Consider the following 18,635-nt stretch of genomic DNA (forward strand, 5'->3'; position numbering starts at 1 on the left):
GGACCAAGCTCTGGCACTGATCGTACAGGGAGCGGACCGCCACAATAAGACAGTCTGATACCCCATACTCTCTGAGCACTCCCCACAGGACTTCCCGAGGGACACGGTCGAATGCCTTCTCCAAGTCCACAAAGCACATGTAGACTGGTTGGGCATACTCCCATGCACCCTCAAGAACCCTGCCGAGAGTATAGAGCTGGTCCACAGTTCCACGACCAGGACGAAAACCACACTGTTCCTCCTGAATCCGAGGTCCGACTATCCGGCGTAGCCTCCTCTCCAGTACACCTGAATAAACCTTACCGGGAAGGCTGAGGAGTGTGATCCCACGATAGTTGGAACACACCCTCCGGTCCCCCTTCTTAAAGAGAGGAACCACTACCCCGGTCTGCCAATCCAGGGGTACCGCCCCCGATGTCCACGTGATGCTGCAGAGTCTTGTCAACCAAGACAGCCCCACAGCATCCAGAGCCTTAAGGAACTCCGGGCGGGTCTCGTCCACCCCCGGGGCCTTGCCACCAAGGAGCTTTTTAACTACCTCAGCGACCTCAGCCCCAGAAATAGAAGAGTCCACCACAGATTCCCCAGGCACTGCTTCCTCATAGGAAGACGTGTTGGTGGGATTGAGGAGGTCTTCGGAGTATTCCTTCCACCTATCCACAACATCCACAGTTGAGGTCAGCAGAACACCATCCGCACCATACACGGTGTTGATAGTGCACTGCTTCCCCTTCCTGAGGCGGCGGACGGTGGTCCAGAATTGCTTCGAAGCCGTCCGGAAGTCGTTTTCCATGGCTTCTCCGAACTCCTCCCATGTCCGAGTTTTTGCGTCAGCGACCGCTGAAGCCACACTCCGCTTGGCCTGTCGGTACCTGTCCACTGCTTCCGGAGTCCTATGAGCCAAAAGGACCCGATAGGACTCCTTCTTCAGCTTGACGGCATCCTTCACCGCTGGTGTCCACCAAGGGGTTTTAGGATTACCGCCCCGACAGGCACCAACTACCTTGCGGCCACAGCTCCGATCAGCCGCCTCGACAATAGAGGTGCGGAACATGGTCCACTCGGACTCAATGTCCAGCACCTCCCTCGTGACATGTTCGAAGTTCTTCCGGAGGCGGGAATTGAAACTCTCTCTGAGAGGAGACTCAGCCAGGCGTTCCCAGCAGACCCTCACAATGCGTTTGGGCCTGCCAGGTCTGTCCGGCATCCTCCCCCACCATTGCAGCCAACTCACCACCAGGTGGTGATCGGTGGAAAGCTCCGCCCCTCTCTTCACCCGAGTGTCCAAAACATAAGGCCGCAAATCCGATGACACCACTACAAAGTCGATCGTGGAACTGCGGCTTAGGGTGTCCTGGTGCCAAGTGCACATATGGACACCCTTATGTTTGAACATGGTGTTTGTAATGGACAAACTGTGACGAGCACAAAAGTCCAATAACAAAACATCACTCGGGTTTAGATCCGGGCGGCCATTCTTCCCAATCACGCCTCTCCAGGTTTCACTGTCGTTGCCAACATGAGCGTTGAAGTCCCCCAGTAGGACAAGGGAATCACCCGGGGGAGCACTTTCCAGTACTCCCTCGAGTGTACTCAAAAAGGGTGGGTACTCTGAACTGCTGTTTGGTGCGTAAGCACAGACAACAGTCAGGATCCGTCCCTTCACACGAAGGCGGAGGGAGGCTACCCTTTCGTCCACTGGGTTGAACTCCAACGTGCAGGCTTTAAGCCGGGGGGAAACCAGAATTGCCACCCCAGCCCGTCGCCTCTCACTGTCGGCAACGCCAGAGTGGAAGAGGGTCCAGTCCCTCTCGAGAGAAGTGGTTCCAGAGCCCTTGCTGTGCGTCGAAGTGAGTCCGACTATATCCAGCCGGAACTTCTCCACTTCGCGCACTAGCTCAGGCTCTTTCCCCCCCAATGAGGTGACGTTCCACGTCCCAAGAGCTAGCTTCTGTAGCCGAGGATCGGACCGCCAAGTGCCCTGCCTTCGACTGCCGCCCAGCTCACATTGCACCCGACCTCTATGGCCCCTGCTGTGGGTGGTGAGCCCATTGGAGGGGTGACCCATGTTGCCTCTTCGGGCTGTGCCCGGCCAGGCCCCATGGGAACAGGCCCGGCCACCAGGCGCTCGCCATCGTGCCCCACCTCCGGGCCTGGCTCCAGAGGGGGGCCCCGGTGACCCGCGTCCGGGCGAGGGAAATCTGGGTCCATGTTTTGTCTTCTTCATAGAGGTCTTCGAGCTGCTCTTTGTCTGATCCCTCACCTAGAACATATGAAACAGTCTCAATGAAATCACGTTTTTTGTTGTTTTTTTTCTAGTCCGTCGCTATCAATATCCTCAAACACGAATCTTTCGTCCTCGCTCAAATTAATGGGGAAATTGTCGTTTTCTCGGTCCGAATAGCTGTTTTTGTTGGAGGCTCCCATTAAAATCAATGTGAATATGTGAGGAGCCCTCAACATGTGACGTCATCGTGGATGTTCTCTACTAAATCCTTTCAGCAAAAATATGGCAATATAGCAAAATGATCAAGTATGACATAGAATGGACCTGCTATCCCTTTTTAAATAGGAAAATATCATTTCAGTAGGCCTTTAAGTTGATGATTACTTCTATGTGTAGAAATCTTTATTTATAATTGAATCACTTGGGTTTTTTTTTCCAACAAGTTTTTAGTTGTTTTTATATACAACCATCCATTTTCTACCGCTTATTCCCTTCTGGGTCGCGGGGGGTGCTGGTGCCTTACTCAGCTACAATCGGGCAGGAGGTGGCCACCTCATCGCAGTGTTGTCATATCTTTTTTTTCCCAATTAGTTCAAGAAAGACCACTACAAATGACCAATATTTTTCCACAGTTATACAATTTAATAAATCAGAAACTGATGACATAGTGCTGTATTTTACTTCTTTATCTGTTTTTTTTTTCAACCAAAAATGCTTTGCTCTGATTAGGGGGTACTTGAATTAAAAAAAATTTCACAGGGGGTACGTCACTGAAAAAAGGTTGAGAACCACTGGTATACAGTATATAATGGTTATCATTCTGCATGTATTTATTAGTAATTAAAAACTGGACTGTTTGTCATTCATTGCACTTTTAACACAGTAATATAAATATTAGAACAATCTATACATGAATACTTTTGTTGAATGTATGATATTGCACATATTTTATATAAAAAATATTAAAATGTATTATAAATACATGTAATTTATGTGATACGTTATTTTACATAAAAATATTTTTGTATTTAATTCCTGAATAGTTTTTATTTAATCATACATAACATATACACATATTCTGTGTAATTGTGTAATATGTGATCAATTATTCCAATTATTTGATTATACAGAACAATATTCAAATGTATTATAAATACCTTTAATTCATTTTTGTTTACTACATATAAATATTTAATCATACTGAAAAATGTATTGCATATTAATAATGTATAATTTTATTTTTTTAATTTAATGATACTTTACAGTACAGGTGGGTATCTTTGACCACCTCACGATTTGACTATGATTTAGCAGCTATGATTCAGTTAAAAATCGATTATTGATGCATCTTTAATTTATGTATACTGTTGCAGTTTAAAAAAAAAATTGTTTCACTAAATATATCACTCTCAACTTAAAAAAACAATTTGGAATAAGAAACAGTACGATTAATTTCCACATTTATTAAACTAATTAAAAAGTGCCTAAAACTGGAACATAAGTGCTTTATAGTAAAGGAGCTGATCGGATCGCCTCAGTCAGCCAGATTTTAGGACTGTCTGCATTACTTTTTTTTACAATAAATAAATGATTATTGACGTTTACTAATGGTTTCTATAATCGCCCATGTCCGAATTGCAATGCATCTAAAAATCGATAATTTCCCCCACCTCTACTTAACAGTTACACAAGCAGTAGACTTGTACTGTCTATGATCATTTTATAGCATATATTAACTAAACAGAAAATAAATATTAACCTTTTTTATAAATACGCATAATACATCATTTTTGAATGTTGATATAATTATTACTGTATCTCTTACTAATGTTTTATTTATTCAATATATTTCCCTAGTAGTTAGAGCGTCTGCCCTGTGATCGGTAGGTCGTGAGTTCAAACCCCTGCCGAGTAATACCAAAGACTATAAAAATGGGACCCATTACCACCCTGCTTGGCACTCGGCAATCAGGGGTTGGAATTGTGGGTTAAATCACCAAAAAGGATTCCCGGGTGCGGCCACCGCTGCTGCTCACTAATCCCCTCACCTCCCAGGGGGGGATCAAGGGTGATGGGTCAAATGCAGAGAATAATTTCGCCACACCTAGTGTGTGTGTGTGTGTGTGTGTGTGTGTGTGACAATCATGGGTACTTTACCTTTTAAAGTGTATGATGCATACCAGTTGTGTGTTAAACATACTTGGCCAATAAATTGGGTTCTGTATATTGTAAGGCAAGGCAATTGTATTTAAAAAGCACAATTAATACACAAGGCAATTCAAATGCTTTACAGATAATTTAAAGAAGGCAAAAATAAAAATTTTAAATCTGAAAAAACAATCATCTTAAAAACCATCTTAATTAAAAATCAATCAAATACTGTGGATAAAATACTTTCACTTTTCATATGCATGATTGTTTTCAGCTTAGATTTGAACATTCTAGATTTTACTGTACTGTACTGTGTAAATGATATTTTTATTGAATATATTTCATTACACAGAAAAAAACATGTAATGTATTTGTAAACAGTACAGAACACAAGTACCAAATAGATAATGTATTTTCTGCCATCTGTTTTATTTTCACTTAATGAAAAGTATACTACAAAACCAGTGAAGTTGGCACAATGTGTACATCGTAAATAAAAACAGAATACAATGATTTGCCAATCCTTTTGAACTTATATTCAATTGAATATATATTGCAAAGACAAAATATTTTTTGTTGTTGCAAATAATCATTAACTTTGAATTTAATGGCAGCAACATATTGCAAAAAAGTTGGCACAAGGACATTTTTACCACTGTGTTACATGTATTTTCCTTTTAACAACACTCAGTAAACATTTGGGAACTGAGGAGACCAATTTTTGAAGCTTTTCAGGTGGAATTATTTTCCATTCTTGCTTGATGTACAGCTTAAGTTGTTCAACAGTCTTGGGTCTCCGTTGTGGTATATAAGGCTTCATAATGCGCCACACATTTTCAATGGGAGACAGGTCTGGACTACAAGCAGGCCAGTCAGTACCTGCACTCTTTTACCCAGAAGCCATGCTGTTGTAACACGTGCAGAATGTGGCTTAGCATTGTCTTGCTATAATTCGCAGGGGGGTCCATGAAAAAGGCTTTTTTTTGGATGGCAACATATGTTGCTCCAAAACCTGAATGTACAATTCAGCATTAATGGTGCCTTCACAGATGTGTAAGTCACCCATGTGTTGGGCACTAATACACCCCCATACCATCACAGATGCTGGCTTTTAAACTTTGCGTCAATAACAGTCCGGATCCTCTGTCATCCGGAGGACACAACGTCCACAGTTTCCAAAAACTATTTGAAATGTGGACTCATCAGACCAGGGAACACTTTTTTTTAATTTATCAGTCCATCTTAGGTGAGCTCGAGCCCAGCGAAGCAGGCGGCGTTTGTGGGTGTTGTTGATAAATGGCTTTTGCTTTGCATAGCAGAGTTTTAACTTGCACATACAGCTGTAGCAACAAACTGTAGTTACTGAGAGTGGTTTTCTGAAGTGTTCCTGAGCCCATGTGGTGCAATCCTTTACACACTGATGTAGTTTTTTGATGCAGTACCGCCTGAGCGATCGAACGTCACAGCCTTGCCGCTTACGTGCAGTGATTTCTGCCGATTTCCTGAACCTTTTGATGTTACGGACCGTAGATGGTGAAATCCCTAAAGTCCTTATAGCTCATTGAGAAATGTTGTTTTTGCGCACGCATTGGCTCACAAAGTGCTGACCCTCGCCCCATCCTTGTTTGTGAATGACTGAGCATAGAAGCTGCTTTTATACCCAATCATGGCACCCACCGGTTTCCAATCAGCCTGTCCACCTGTGGGATGTTCCAAAAATTGTTTGATGGCATTACTCAACTTTCTCAGTCTGTTTGCCACTTGTGTGAGCTTTTTTAAAACATGTTGCAGGCATCAGATTCCAAATGAACTAATATTTGCAAAAAAAAAGGATCTTGTCTTTGCAGTCTATTCAATTGAATATAGGTGGAAAAGGGTTTGCAACTAATTGTATTGTGTTTTTATTTACTATTTACACAACGTGCCAACTTCACTGGTTTTGGGTTTTGTATATAGTTTGCATTCATGCACATCATTCCTATTGAATGTGTTATGGTACAGCTCAAAAAATAATTAGTAAACTTAAAAAATTGCTGGGCTCATCTCTCATAGTACGGCCCAGTATTTAGCTTCACCATGGTGGGCAAGACCTTCACGTACCTGTTGGGAAGCGACGCCGCCACGCTGCTTTTCAACAGCAAGAACGAGGACTTGAACGCCGAGGACGTTTACTCCCGACTGACCACTCCCGTGTTTGGCAAGGGCGTGGCCTATGATGTCCCCAACCCGGTAAACATCACTGGTGTCCATACAAAAACTCGACAAGTGTACAGCCAGGTCCAGTTTGAAGGAGTCTTGTGGATTTACAATATGTGCTGCAGGTCTTTCTGGAACAAAAGAAGATGCTGAAGACGGGACTGAACATCGCACGCTTTAAGGAACACGTCAAGATCATCGAGGCGGAGACGGTGGAGTATTTTCAGAGATGGGGAGACAGCGGCGAGAAAAGTAAGATCCCCCAACTTGTCATTTATTATTATAGATTATTATTATTATACATATAATGTGTGTTTATGTGTTTACACCAAATCTTCAAATTTCATTATGGACCAAAAATACAACTTTTTCTTGAATTTTGACAAAGTTACAAAAGTTTTGTCAAAGGGTTGAAACTGCAAGTCAAACGTCACCACTATATGGAGCCACTACACTCTGTTACAGAGCTGGACAAATATTTTGACTTGGGGGCCACGTTGAAAAAATGTGACTTCGTGGTCAATGTGTATGTGTGTATAAATGACATATACACATTTAGCTGTATAAATCTGCTGTACAGTATGTGTGTTTGGATCGCTTTTTTTTCCCAGGAACACTAATAAAAAATAAACAATGCCCTATAGAATTCTAAAAAAGTTATGACAGACCACCTCAAAAAAAAACAGAATGGATTTTTATATTTTTTTCCTGAATGGGTCACCCAAAATGTACCTTAAAATAAAGAGGGGGATTTACAACAGTGACTATGAACAATAAAACACTTAAAGGCCTACTGAAATGAGATTTTCTTATTCAAACGGGGATAGCAGGTCCATTCTATGTGTCATACTTGATCATTTCGCGATATTGCCATATTTTTGCTGAAAGGATTTAGTAGAGAACATTGACGATAAAGTTAGCAACTTTTGGTCGCTAACAGAAAAGCCCTGCCTTTACCGGAAGTAGCAGACGATGACGTCACCGGTGTGAGGGCTCCTCGCATCCTCACATTGTTTATAATGTGAGCCTCCAGCATCAAGAGCTATTCAGACAGAGAAAGCGACAATTTTCCCATTAATTTGAGCGAGGATGTGGATGAGGATATTGATAGTGAAGGACTAGAAAAAAAAAATAAATAAAGTGAAAAAAATAAGACGATTGCATTGGGAGCGATTCAGATGGTTTTAGACACTTAGTAGGATAATTCTGGGAAATCCCTTATCTTTCTATTGTGTTGCCAGTGTTTTAGTGAGTTAAATAGTACCTGATAGTCGGAGGGGTGTGTCCACTGGTGTGTTGACGCCAGTCTCTGAGGGAAGTCATGGCAACTGCATGGACGGCGCAAGCTCCGCTGATCTCCGGTAAGAGGCGACTTTTTACCACAATTTTCTCACCGAAACCTTCCAGTTGACAAGTGGTCGGTAACCATGTTCGCTTGACCGCTCTGATCCATAGTAAAGCTTCACCTCCGGGAATTTTAAACAAGGAAACACCATGTTTGTGTGGCTAAAGGCTAAAGCTTCCCACCTCCATATTTCCACTTTGACTTCTCCATTATTAATTGAACAAATTGCAAAAGATTCAGCAACACAGATGTCCAAAATACTGTGTAATTGCGCGATGAAAAGAGATGACTTTTAGCCGCAAGTGGTGCTGGCTAATATGTCCCCTCCAACCAATAACGTCACGGACACGCGTCATCATATGCGTCATCATTCTGCGACGTTTTCAATAGGAAACTCAGCGGGAAATTAAAAATTGTAATTTAGTAAACTAAACCGGCCGTATTGGCATGTGTTGCAATGTTAATATTTCATCATTGATATATAAACTATCAGACTGCGTGGTTGGTAGTAGTGGGTTTCAGTAGGCCTTTAATATTAACAACATATGAGCATCGCTTTTCTTTTACTTCTCAGACCAGCTCCTCGATAGACATATTTTACAGTCAAGCAAAACACAACAAAAATGTAACAAACAGCAAAATATGAATACGAAGGGTAATAAACACCTACAATATGATATATTATCACTTTTATGCACAAATCTTATGTAAAAATCTGCTTCCGCATCTGTTCCTGACACGTGCGTTTGGGCTGGCTGCTCTGAAAACAATATTTTTACAATAAGACCTATGAACAATAAAACACTGAATATTAACATATTTTACTTTTCAGTGTAGCTCCTCGGTAGACAACTTTTACAATCCAGCAAAAAACAACAAAATGAAACAAACAGCAAAATATAAAAGCAAAGGGTAAAAACACCTACAATATGATATATTATCACTTTTATGCAGAAATGTGTTGTAAAAATTCACTTTGGCATTTGTTCCTGACACATGTGTTTCGGGCTAGCTGCTCTGTAAACAAACACCGCCTACTCTGCTTTGTTCCTCGTCTGAGCTGCTGTGACGTAGATTACCGTAATAACTCTTATAACACTCAAAAGCGCATATTTCAACCATTGAAATACTTTCTATGGTTCAAGACTTACGGTAATTTAAAAATAATTGCGGCAGTTTTGATGTTAACGGTTCAAAAAAATTATGTAGAACGTCCGCAGGGCCAGATTGAAAATCTTAATGTGCCGCATGTGACCCACGGGCCGTATTTTGCCCAGGTCTGGTCTATTAAAATATCACATTGTAATATTTTGGATTTTGTAAAAGGTATAAAAAAAAAGGAAATCAAAAGAAATTCAGGTAGTTAAAAAAAATGGTTTTAAATTTTCAATTTGTTCATTTTCTTTTTTTACCTTTTAACCTCTTATCTACAGCCAGTCAGTTTAATCCACTGTTTTTTTGTTTTTAGATCGTTTTTCTGAAGGGTTTCCAGTCAAAAATTGTGAATGTAAATGTGAATTATTCTCGTCAGACCTCTTTGAAGCGTTGTCTGAGCTCATCATCCTGACGGCCAGCAGCTGCCTCCACGGCAAGGAGATCCGCGCCATGCTGGACGAGCACGTGGCCCAATTGTACACAGACCTGGACGGAGGCTTCAGCCACGCTGCTTGGCTGCTGCCCGGATGGCTGCCGCTGCCCAGCTTCAGGTGGGATTGTAGGGGTTTCCCAGTAAAAAACATCTTGTGTCTTTGGAAAGAGGGGTCTGCTGTTCCAAGAAAGTTTGAGTTTATCAGTTGCAGGGCTGTAAATTTATTCGAATTAGACGATAAAAATACACAAAAATTTTTATTTCTAGTGAAGGAATGAAATGTTCCGGGGCTTCGAGGCGTGTGTCGAGTAATGGAAGGGGAGATTCAACCACTCATAACCTGCCCAAGATCTATTGAAAATGTGGGCTTTTGAGAGTTATGGTCAGTTCGGAATCTGGATAGAGAATAAAAATAGTTTTTAAAATGCCAATAGAATCAAAGAATGACAGCAAACTTAAAGGCCTACTGAAATGAGATTTTCTTATTTAAACGGGGATAGCAGGTCCATTCTGTGTGTCATACTTGATCATTTCGCGATATTGCCATATTTTTGCTGAAAGGATTTAGTAGAGAACATCGACGATAAAGTATGCAACTTTTTGGTGCTGATAAAAAGCCCTGCCTTTACCGGAAGTCGCAGACGATGACATCACAAGGGTGAGGGCTCCTCACGTCCTCACATTGTTTGTAATGGGAGCCTCCAGCAGCAAGAGCTTTTCGGACCGAGAAAACGACAATTTCCCCATTAATTTGAGCGAGGATGAAAGATTTGTGGATGATGATATTGATAGCGAAAGACTAGAAAGAAAAAAAAAAGGCAATTGCATTGGGGCGGATTCAGATGTTTTTAGACACATTTACTAGGATAATTCTGGGAAATCCCTTATCTTTCTATTGTGTTGCTAGTGTTTTGTGAAGTGAATTATATTTATATAGCGCTTTTCTCTAGTGACTCAAAGCGCTTTACATCGTGAAACCCAATATCTAAGTTACATTTAAACCAGTGTGGGTGGCACTGGGAGCAGGTGGGTAAAGTGTCTTGCCCAAGGACACAACGGCAGTGACCAGGATGGCGGAAGCGGGAATCGAACCTGCAACCCTCAAGTTGCTGGCACGGCCGCTCTACCAACCGAGCTATGCCGTTTTAGTGAGATTAAATAGTACCTGATAGTCGCAGGGGTGTGTCCACGGGTGTGTTGAGGCCAGTGTCTGAGGGAAGTCAAGGCAGATACAAGGACGGCGCAAACTCCACAGATATCCGGTAAGAGGCGACTTTTTAACACAATTTTCTCACCAAAACCTGCCGGAACCATGTTCGCTTGACCGCTCTGATCCATAGTAAAGCTTCACCTCCGGGAATTTTAAACAAGGAATCACCGTCTGTTTGTGTGGCTAAAGGCTAAAGCTTCCCAACTCCATCTTTCTACTTTGACTTCTCCATTATTAACTGAACAAATTGCAAAAGATTCAGCAACACAGATGTCCAGAATACTGTGTAATTGCGCGATGAAAAGAGATGACTTTTAGCCTTAAGTGGTGCTGCGCTAATATTTCAGTCCGTGACGTCACGCGCACGCGTCATCATTCCGCGACGTTTTCAACAAGAAACTCCGCGGGAAATTTAAAATTGCAATTTAGTAAACTAAACCGGCCGTATTGGCATGTGTTGCAATGTTAATATTTCATCATTGATATATAAACCATCAGACTGCGTGGACGGTAGTAGTGGGTTTCAGTAGGCCTTTAATCCAAACAGGTTTCTGCTTTGTTAGAATATTGAATGGCTAACTTGTATTGGTCCTACCAGCAAACACCTTTAATGCCACATGACGTGGGTTTGATTCTCGGCAACGTCAGTTCTCAAATGTGTTTTTTTAATAAAGTAACGCATTCTCTATTTATTCTTTTTTAACCAGCCACAAGTAATCTATAGCTGGGTGATGGAAATGTTTTGTCTAGCAGAAAAAAAAGAATTGCTTACAACCAAAATAAAAAAAATTTATTAAATCTCCTCTGTTCTGTATGTCATTGTCCAACGTAGATTATATTGTCATCTTACTCTTTATGCCATTTCCTCAAGGTGACAGTAAACATTATAGAAGTGGGAGTCTAGTCCATTGGGAAACCAACAGAGGGCGGGGGTCTTCCCCACTTCCAGTGTGACTTTGCTAGGGCGTTTTGGACATGTTGGGGATGCCTGGACTCGGGTGGCACGCAGCGGGACTTGTGGGACTCTTCTCAACCAGTTAGCTACATAGATGTGTCTAAAGCTGTGCATAGAAGATTGTTCCAAAGAGCGAATGATTTTGGGTCTTGATTCAGGTCAGATAATACCTCTTCCAGACTGGTACCTCTCCAGAAATTAACTGTGGCCACCAGGTGTCCTCTCCAGGTAGGAGATAGGGTACAGCAGAAAAGCGGCAGATCAACTAGTCTAAAACGGGGTCTATTTTAAGGCTTGATCATGGGTATCTTAAAGCGCGGCCTGTCGCAAATTTTTTAACGAATCGCGGCACATTTAAAAATGATTATGTATTTTTGGATTAAACTTTTTTAGATTTGGAGAAAATAAATACACCCAACACCTGCGATGGGGTGGCGACTTGTCCAGGGTGTAACCCGCCTTCTGCCCGATTGTAGTCATTTTATTCAGGCCGGTCAAAATGTTTATTACATAAACTTTGTAATTGTGAAAAATATAGATAATTGTCAAACAAATATGTTTTGTTAAACCACTGATGGTAACATCTTGCTTATGGTAGGATAGGATAGACTTAATTTCCCCATTGTGGGATAAATTAAGTGTATCCTACCCTACCATAAGCTAGACCAGACCTGGGCAAAATACGGCCCGCGTGCCACATTCGATCCATTAAGATTTTCAATCCGGCCTGCTGGATGTTTTAGATAATTTTTATAGACCTTTAACACCAAAACCGTTGCTGCCATTATGATGTGCAGTGCTGTTTTTAAACGTACCGTGAATTTTGAATATAGAAAGTATTTCAATGGTTGAAATCCGCGCTTTTAAGTTGTTATAAGAGTTATTACGGTAATCTACGTCACAGCAGCTCAGACGAGGAACAAAGCAGAGTGGGCGGGGATTGTTTTCAGAGCAGCCAGCCCGAAACGCATGTCAGGAACAGATGTGGAAGCAAATTTTTTTCCAACACAATTCTGCATAAAAGTGATATATCATATTGTAGGTGTTTGTACCCTTTGCTTTCATATTTTGCCGTTTGTTTACATTTTGTTGTTTTGCTGAATTATAAAAGATGTCTACCGAGGAGTTGGTCTGAGAAGTAAAATATATTAATATTCAGTGTTTTATTGTTCATAGTTATTATTGTAAATCACTCTTTCTTTATTTAATGTACATTTTGGGTGTCTGTCAGTAAAAACTGTAAAATTCCAATCCGTTTTTTGAGGTGGCGCGTCATAACTTTTTTAGAATTCTATCAGACATTGTGACTCTTGGTATTACTGTTCCTGAAAAAAAAGGGGACGCAAACACACATACTATCCAACAGATTTTTACAGCTAAAGTGTAAACCGTATTTTTTGGACTATAAGTTGCAGTTTTTTTCTTGGTTTGGCAGGGGGTGCGACTTATACTCAGGAGCGACTTATATGTGAAATTATTAACTCATTACTGTAAAATATCAAATAATATTATTTAGCTCGTTCACGTAAGAGACTAGAGGTATAAGATTTCATGGGATTTAGCAATTAGGAGTGACAGATTGTTTGGTAAACATATAGCATGTTCTATAAGTTATAGTTATTTGAATGACTCTTACCATAATATGTTACGTTAACATACCAGGCACCTTCTCAGTTGGTTATTTATGCGCAGAGGTGGGTAGAGTAGCCAGAAATTGGACCCAAGTAAGAGTACTGTTACTTTAGAGATGTATTACTCAAGTAAAAGTAAGGAGTAGTCACCCAAATATTTACCTGAGTAAAAGTAAACAGTATGTTGTGAAAAAACTACTCAAGTACCGAGTAACTGATGAGTAACCTGTTCGTTTAAGGATGACGTAATGCACAAAAACATAAAAATAGCAATGAACAAATTCAGAGCCAGGAATATCTCTTAAGCAACGAAAACAATAATATATATTAAATAATAGATACTTGGTTTTACACTGTATTGAAAAAAAATTTGATTTTTTTTTTTTTAACTTTGCAACCTCATTATACTATTGGCTAAGTTTTATATTCATAAATGTAAGTTTCTCATTACCCGACCTGTTTTTTGTGCCTTTAAAAAAGATTTGGAACTCTACATTAAAACACTCTATCCCTAACAACCAAAAAGCTGTGAAAATGATGATGCTGTGTTCCAAATTTAAGTTATTTACTGAGATTGAGTGAGTTTATGGCTAAGCACTTTGTTTTGTTATATAAATATATATTATTTGCATTCTATTTTAGTTACCGGTTCCTCTAATTTACAACCCCCTGGCGCTGTTTTGTACGGTTTCTATACAGTTTTGTACTTACTTTGATTATTACTTTTAACTGTTTGTAAATGTTGAAATGTATAAATAAAGGTTTAAAAAAAAAAAAAAAAGTGCAGTTTATCATGTGATCGCCTGGCTCTGTTTGATTGGTAAAACGGAGTCAAACGTCACCAGTGACTGCAGTTGATTGGTGAAACGCAGGCATGTGATGGATCCTACTTTGAAGGTCTGTCTGACAAACCAAAACAAACAAAGCGTGCATTAACGGATCGATAAAAATCGGTAGCGAGTAGCGAGCTGAATGTAGATAAATGGAGCGGAGTAAAAGTAGCGTTTTTCCTCTATAAATATTCTCAAGTAAAAGTAAAAGTATGTAACATTAAAACTACTCTTAGAAGTACAATTTATACCAAAAGTTACTCAAGTAGATGAAACGGAGTAAATGTAGCGCGTTACTACCCACCTCTGTTTATGCGTCATATAACGTACACTTCTTCAGCCTGTTGTTCACTATTCTTTATTTATTTTAAATTGCCTTTCAAATGTCTATTCTTGGTGTTTGGTTTTATCAAATAAATTTCCCCCCAAAATACGACTTATTCTCCAGTGCTACTTATGTATGTTTTTTTTCCTTCTTTATTTTGCATTTTTGGCAGGTGTGACTTATACTCCGAAAAATTACTCCACACACGCCTCAAGTCAAAATATTTGCCCAGCTCTGAGCTAGACGGTGGTGTTCTTGTTATATTGTTTGCTATGAAAAATGTTACTGTGGTACTAATATATCTCACCTAATCTAAAATTATTAATGAAAAAAAAAGCAGAATTAAAATTGTTTTTAAATTGACTGAAGGTAAAAACAATGAATAATACATAAGCTGGATAAAAATACAAATCCCGTTTCCATATGAGTTGGTAAATTGTGTTAGATGTAAATATAAATGGAATACAATGATTTGCAAATCCTTTTCAACCTATATTCAGATGAATGCACTACAAAGACAATATATTTCATGTTCAAACTCATAAACCTGTTTTTTTTTTTGCAAATAATAATTAACTTAGAATTTCATGGCTCCAACACGTGCCAAAGTAGTTGGGAAAGGGCATGTTCACCACTGTGTCACGTCACCTTTTCTTTTAACAACACTCAAATGTTTGGGAACCGAGGAAACTAATTGTTGAAGCTTTGAAAGTGGAATTCTTTCCCATTTTTGTTTCATGTAGAGCTTTAGTTGTTCAACAGTCCGGAGTCTCCGCTGTCGTATTTTACGCTTCATAATGCGCCACACATTTTCGAAGGGAGACAGGTCTGGACTGCAGGCGGGCCAGGAAAGTACCCGCACTCTTTTACTACGAAACCACGCTGTTGTAACACGTGGCTTGGCATTGTCTTGCTGAAAAAAGCAGGGGCGTCCATGATAACGTTGCTTGGATGACAACATATGTTGCTCCAAAACCTGTATGGACCATTCAGCATTAATGGTGCCTTCACAGATGTGTAAACCCATGCCTTGGCCACTAATGTACCCCCATACCATCACAGATGCTGGCTTTAAAACTTCGCGCCTATAACAATCCGGATGGTTATTTTGCTCTTTGTTCCAGAGGACACCACGTCCACAGTTTCCAAATATAATTTGAAATGTGGACTCGTCAGACCACAGAACACTTTTCCACTTTGCATCAGTCCATCTTAGGTGAGCTCGGGCCCAGCGAAGCCGGCGGCGTTCCTTGTTGTTGTTGAGGAATGGGCTTTGCTTTGCATAGCAGAGTTTTAACTTGCACTTACAGATGTAGCAACCAACTGTAGTTACTGACAGTGGTTTTATGAAGTGTTCCTGAGCCCATGTGGTGGTATCCTTTACACACTGATGTCTGTTTTTGATGCAGTACCGCCTGAGGGATCAAAGGTCCGTAGTATCATCGCTTACGTGCAGTGATTTCTCCAGATTCTCTGAACCTTTTGATGATTTTACGGACCGTAGATGGTACAATCCCTAAATTCCTTGCAATAGCTCGTTGAGAATTGTTGTTCTAAAACTGTTTGACAATTTGCTTACAAATTGGTGACACTCGCCCTCCTTGTTTGTGAATTACTTAGCATTTCATGGAAGCTGCTTTTATACCCAATCATGACACCCACCTGTTCCCAATTAGCCTGCACACCTTTGGGATTATCCAAATAAGTGTTTGATAAGAATTTCTCAGCTTTATCAGTATTTATTGCCACCTTTCCCAACTTCTTTGACATGTGTTGCTAGCATCAAATTCTAAAGTTAATGATTATTTGCACAAAAAAAAATTGTATATCAGTTTGAACATCAAATATGTTGTCTTTGTAGCATATTCAACTTAATATGAGTTGAAAATGATTTGCAAATCATTGTATTCCGTTTATATTTACATCTAACACAATTTCCCAACTCCTATGGAAACAGGGTTTGTAGTTCATAATGACATTAAGTTTTCCAGCTGCTACAAAATGGGTTTTTCGCTCATTAGGAGACGTGACAAAGCTCACCAAGAGATCAAGAACATTTTCTTCAAAGTGATCCAGAAGAGACGAAGCTCCGGCGAGAAACTGGACGACATCCTTCAGACGCTCGTCGACGCCACCTACAAGTAAATTAGTCAAACTGTAAAAGTCATCCAATTTACCTTTTTCTTTCATTGAAAACTGCTTGATGAAGTAGAATGTGACACCTCCATGTAGGGACGGACGTCCGCTGTCTGACGACGAGATCTCAGGCATGCTGATCGGCCTCCTGCTGGCGGGTCAGCACACGTCCTCCACCACCAGTGCCTGGATGGGCTTCTTCCTGGCCCGGGATCAAGTCCTGCAGGAGCGCTGTTATGCCGAGCAGCAGACTGTGTGCGGGGAAAACCTGCCCCCTCTCGACTTGGACCAGGTAACACACAGAATCCATGGAAACAAGATGAGCCTCTAATTCATGTGGTGCTCAGCTGAAGGATCTCAGCCTGTTGGAGCGTTGTTTGAAGGAGACCTTAAGGCTCCGCCCACCCATCATGACCATGATGAGGATGGCTCGCTCTGCTCAGGTAAGAAGTCACACATTTCCCAATATGTCACATGACCTCTCTCATACAGCTGCCACTAATAAAAATAACTCATACAAAAATTACTGAATAATTGGATGTGCATATTTGTTGTCCACTTGTGGACTCCTGGGGAATGACAGGAGAAAAGAGATACATGAATAAAATCCCGTCCGAGCATGTACCGTATTTTTCGGACCATAGGGCGCACCGGATTATAAGGCGCACTGCCGATGAATGGTCTATTTTCGATCTTTTTTCATATATAAAGGCACACCGGATTTTAGGGCGCATTAAATGAGTCACTTCCTTGTGTTCTACATAACATGTAATGGTGGTTCTTTGGTCAATATGTTGCATATATTATGTTTTACGGATCATCTTCAAGCCGCTTTCTGACCGTCACTTCAGAATGCGCCGTTTTGTGGGTGATCTTATTTACGTGGATCACCTTCGGCAGCGTCTTTTCCCTGTCATCTTAGTTGTGTAGCATGCAAGGACGTTCAGACTTTGCGTCTTTTCCCTGTCATCTTAGTTGTGTAGCATGCAAGGACGTTCAGACTTTACTTAAATCAAAACGGAAATGTGTCCCGTGAAAAACCGTCCGACCGGAACTCTCTAATAACTAAAGTTCCTTTGGTGAATTTTATAAACTCACTACACCGGTATGGTATAGCGCTTTCACGGCAAATATAAGTAAGAACTTTTCGCTACTTTATATTAGAAATGGCAACAGTGGAGGATGAATGTTCCATAACAAGAAGATATAGAAAAAGAAGAAGCTTATCGACTACGGTGTCTCCATGGACTACAAAGGCGGAAGTGCACAATTTTTCAGGACTTATGCAGATCCCAAACAACAAATCAGGAGGTACCAAAATGTAACAAAAGTTGTTTTTGCTTAATATTGCGAAACAAAACGCCAGATAATGTCTTACACACCATAATAATACTTGTATGTTGAAGCACAGTACGTCTGACTACGGTAGCCGTAATATGCCAATAATCCTTCAAGTTGTGCGGCTTCATAGATTACCAAAGTTGTACTAAAACATTTTGATAGATTTTTGAGCGCTGTGTGTAATGTTCTATATTTTTAATGGCACTTGTAACATTTTGGTGTTGTTTACTTGTGTCGTATTGCAGTTTACACGTATTTCTTATGTGTGACTGCCATCTACTGGTCACACTTATTATTTCACCATGTACCAAATAAAATAGCTTCGAGGTCGGGCAGTAAAACCAAAATTATTCCGTACATTAAATGCACCGGGTTATAAAGCGCACTGGGGAAAAAAAGGATTTTAAGTGCGCCTTCATAGTCCAGAAAATATGGTATCTAATTTGTTTCCCTTTTACACAGAAAACACAAAAAATGAGTTGTCTGTATTTTGGATACAAACACAAAAACAATCTTGAGGTTGTGGTTCAGTTTGGAGATCAATCAATCAATTGCTTTATTGTCATTGTCATAACACTCAGGTTGTACATGTCAACAAGATTTTGTTTGAGCTTTGTCTAGAGGCGTAGAAACTACATTGATGTGCAGGTTGACCATAGTTAACATTTAGCATTGTCAAGAAGAGCAAGAGGGGGTGAGG

The 18,635-nt window shown here is 40.6% G+C and overlaps 1 protein-coding gene across 3 annotated transcripts in view; it reads left to right on the forward strand.

The window, feature by feature from the left end:
* LOC133551150 (lanosterol 14-alpha demethylase) overlaps positions 1 to 18,635 on the forward strand; it is a 29,423-nt gene that overhangs the window by 6,670 nt on the left and 4,118 nt on the right. For all 3 annotated transcript variants that reach the window (XM_061897552.1, XM_061897553.1, XM_061897554.1), the window contains 6 exons: positions 6,431 to 6,607; positions 6,700 to 6,826; positions 9,451 to 9,625; positions 16,480 to 16,599; positions 16,691 to 16,886; positions 16,942 to 17,037. In XM_061897552.1, the coding sequence (XP_061753536.1) occupies positions 6,431 to 6,607; positions 6,700 to 6,826; positions 9,451 to 9,625; positions 16,480 to 16,599; positions 16,691 to 16,886; positions 16,942 to 17,037 (891 nt within the window). The remainder of the gene's footprint in view (positions 1 to 6,430; positions 6,608 to 6,699; positions 6,827 to 9,450; positions 9,626 to 16,479; positions 16,600 to 16,690; positions 16,887 to 16,941; positions 17,038 to 18,635) is intronic.

The sequence above is a fragment of the Nerophis ophidion genome, linkage group LG04, assembly GCF_033978795.1.
Source record: "Nerophis ophidion isolate RoL-2023_Sa linkage group LG04, RoL_Noph_v1.0, whole genome shotgun sequence".
Lineage (NCBI taxonomy): Eukaryota > Metazoa > Chordata > Actinopteri > Syngnathiformes > Syngnathidae > Nerophis > Nerophis ophidion.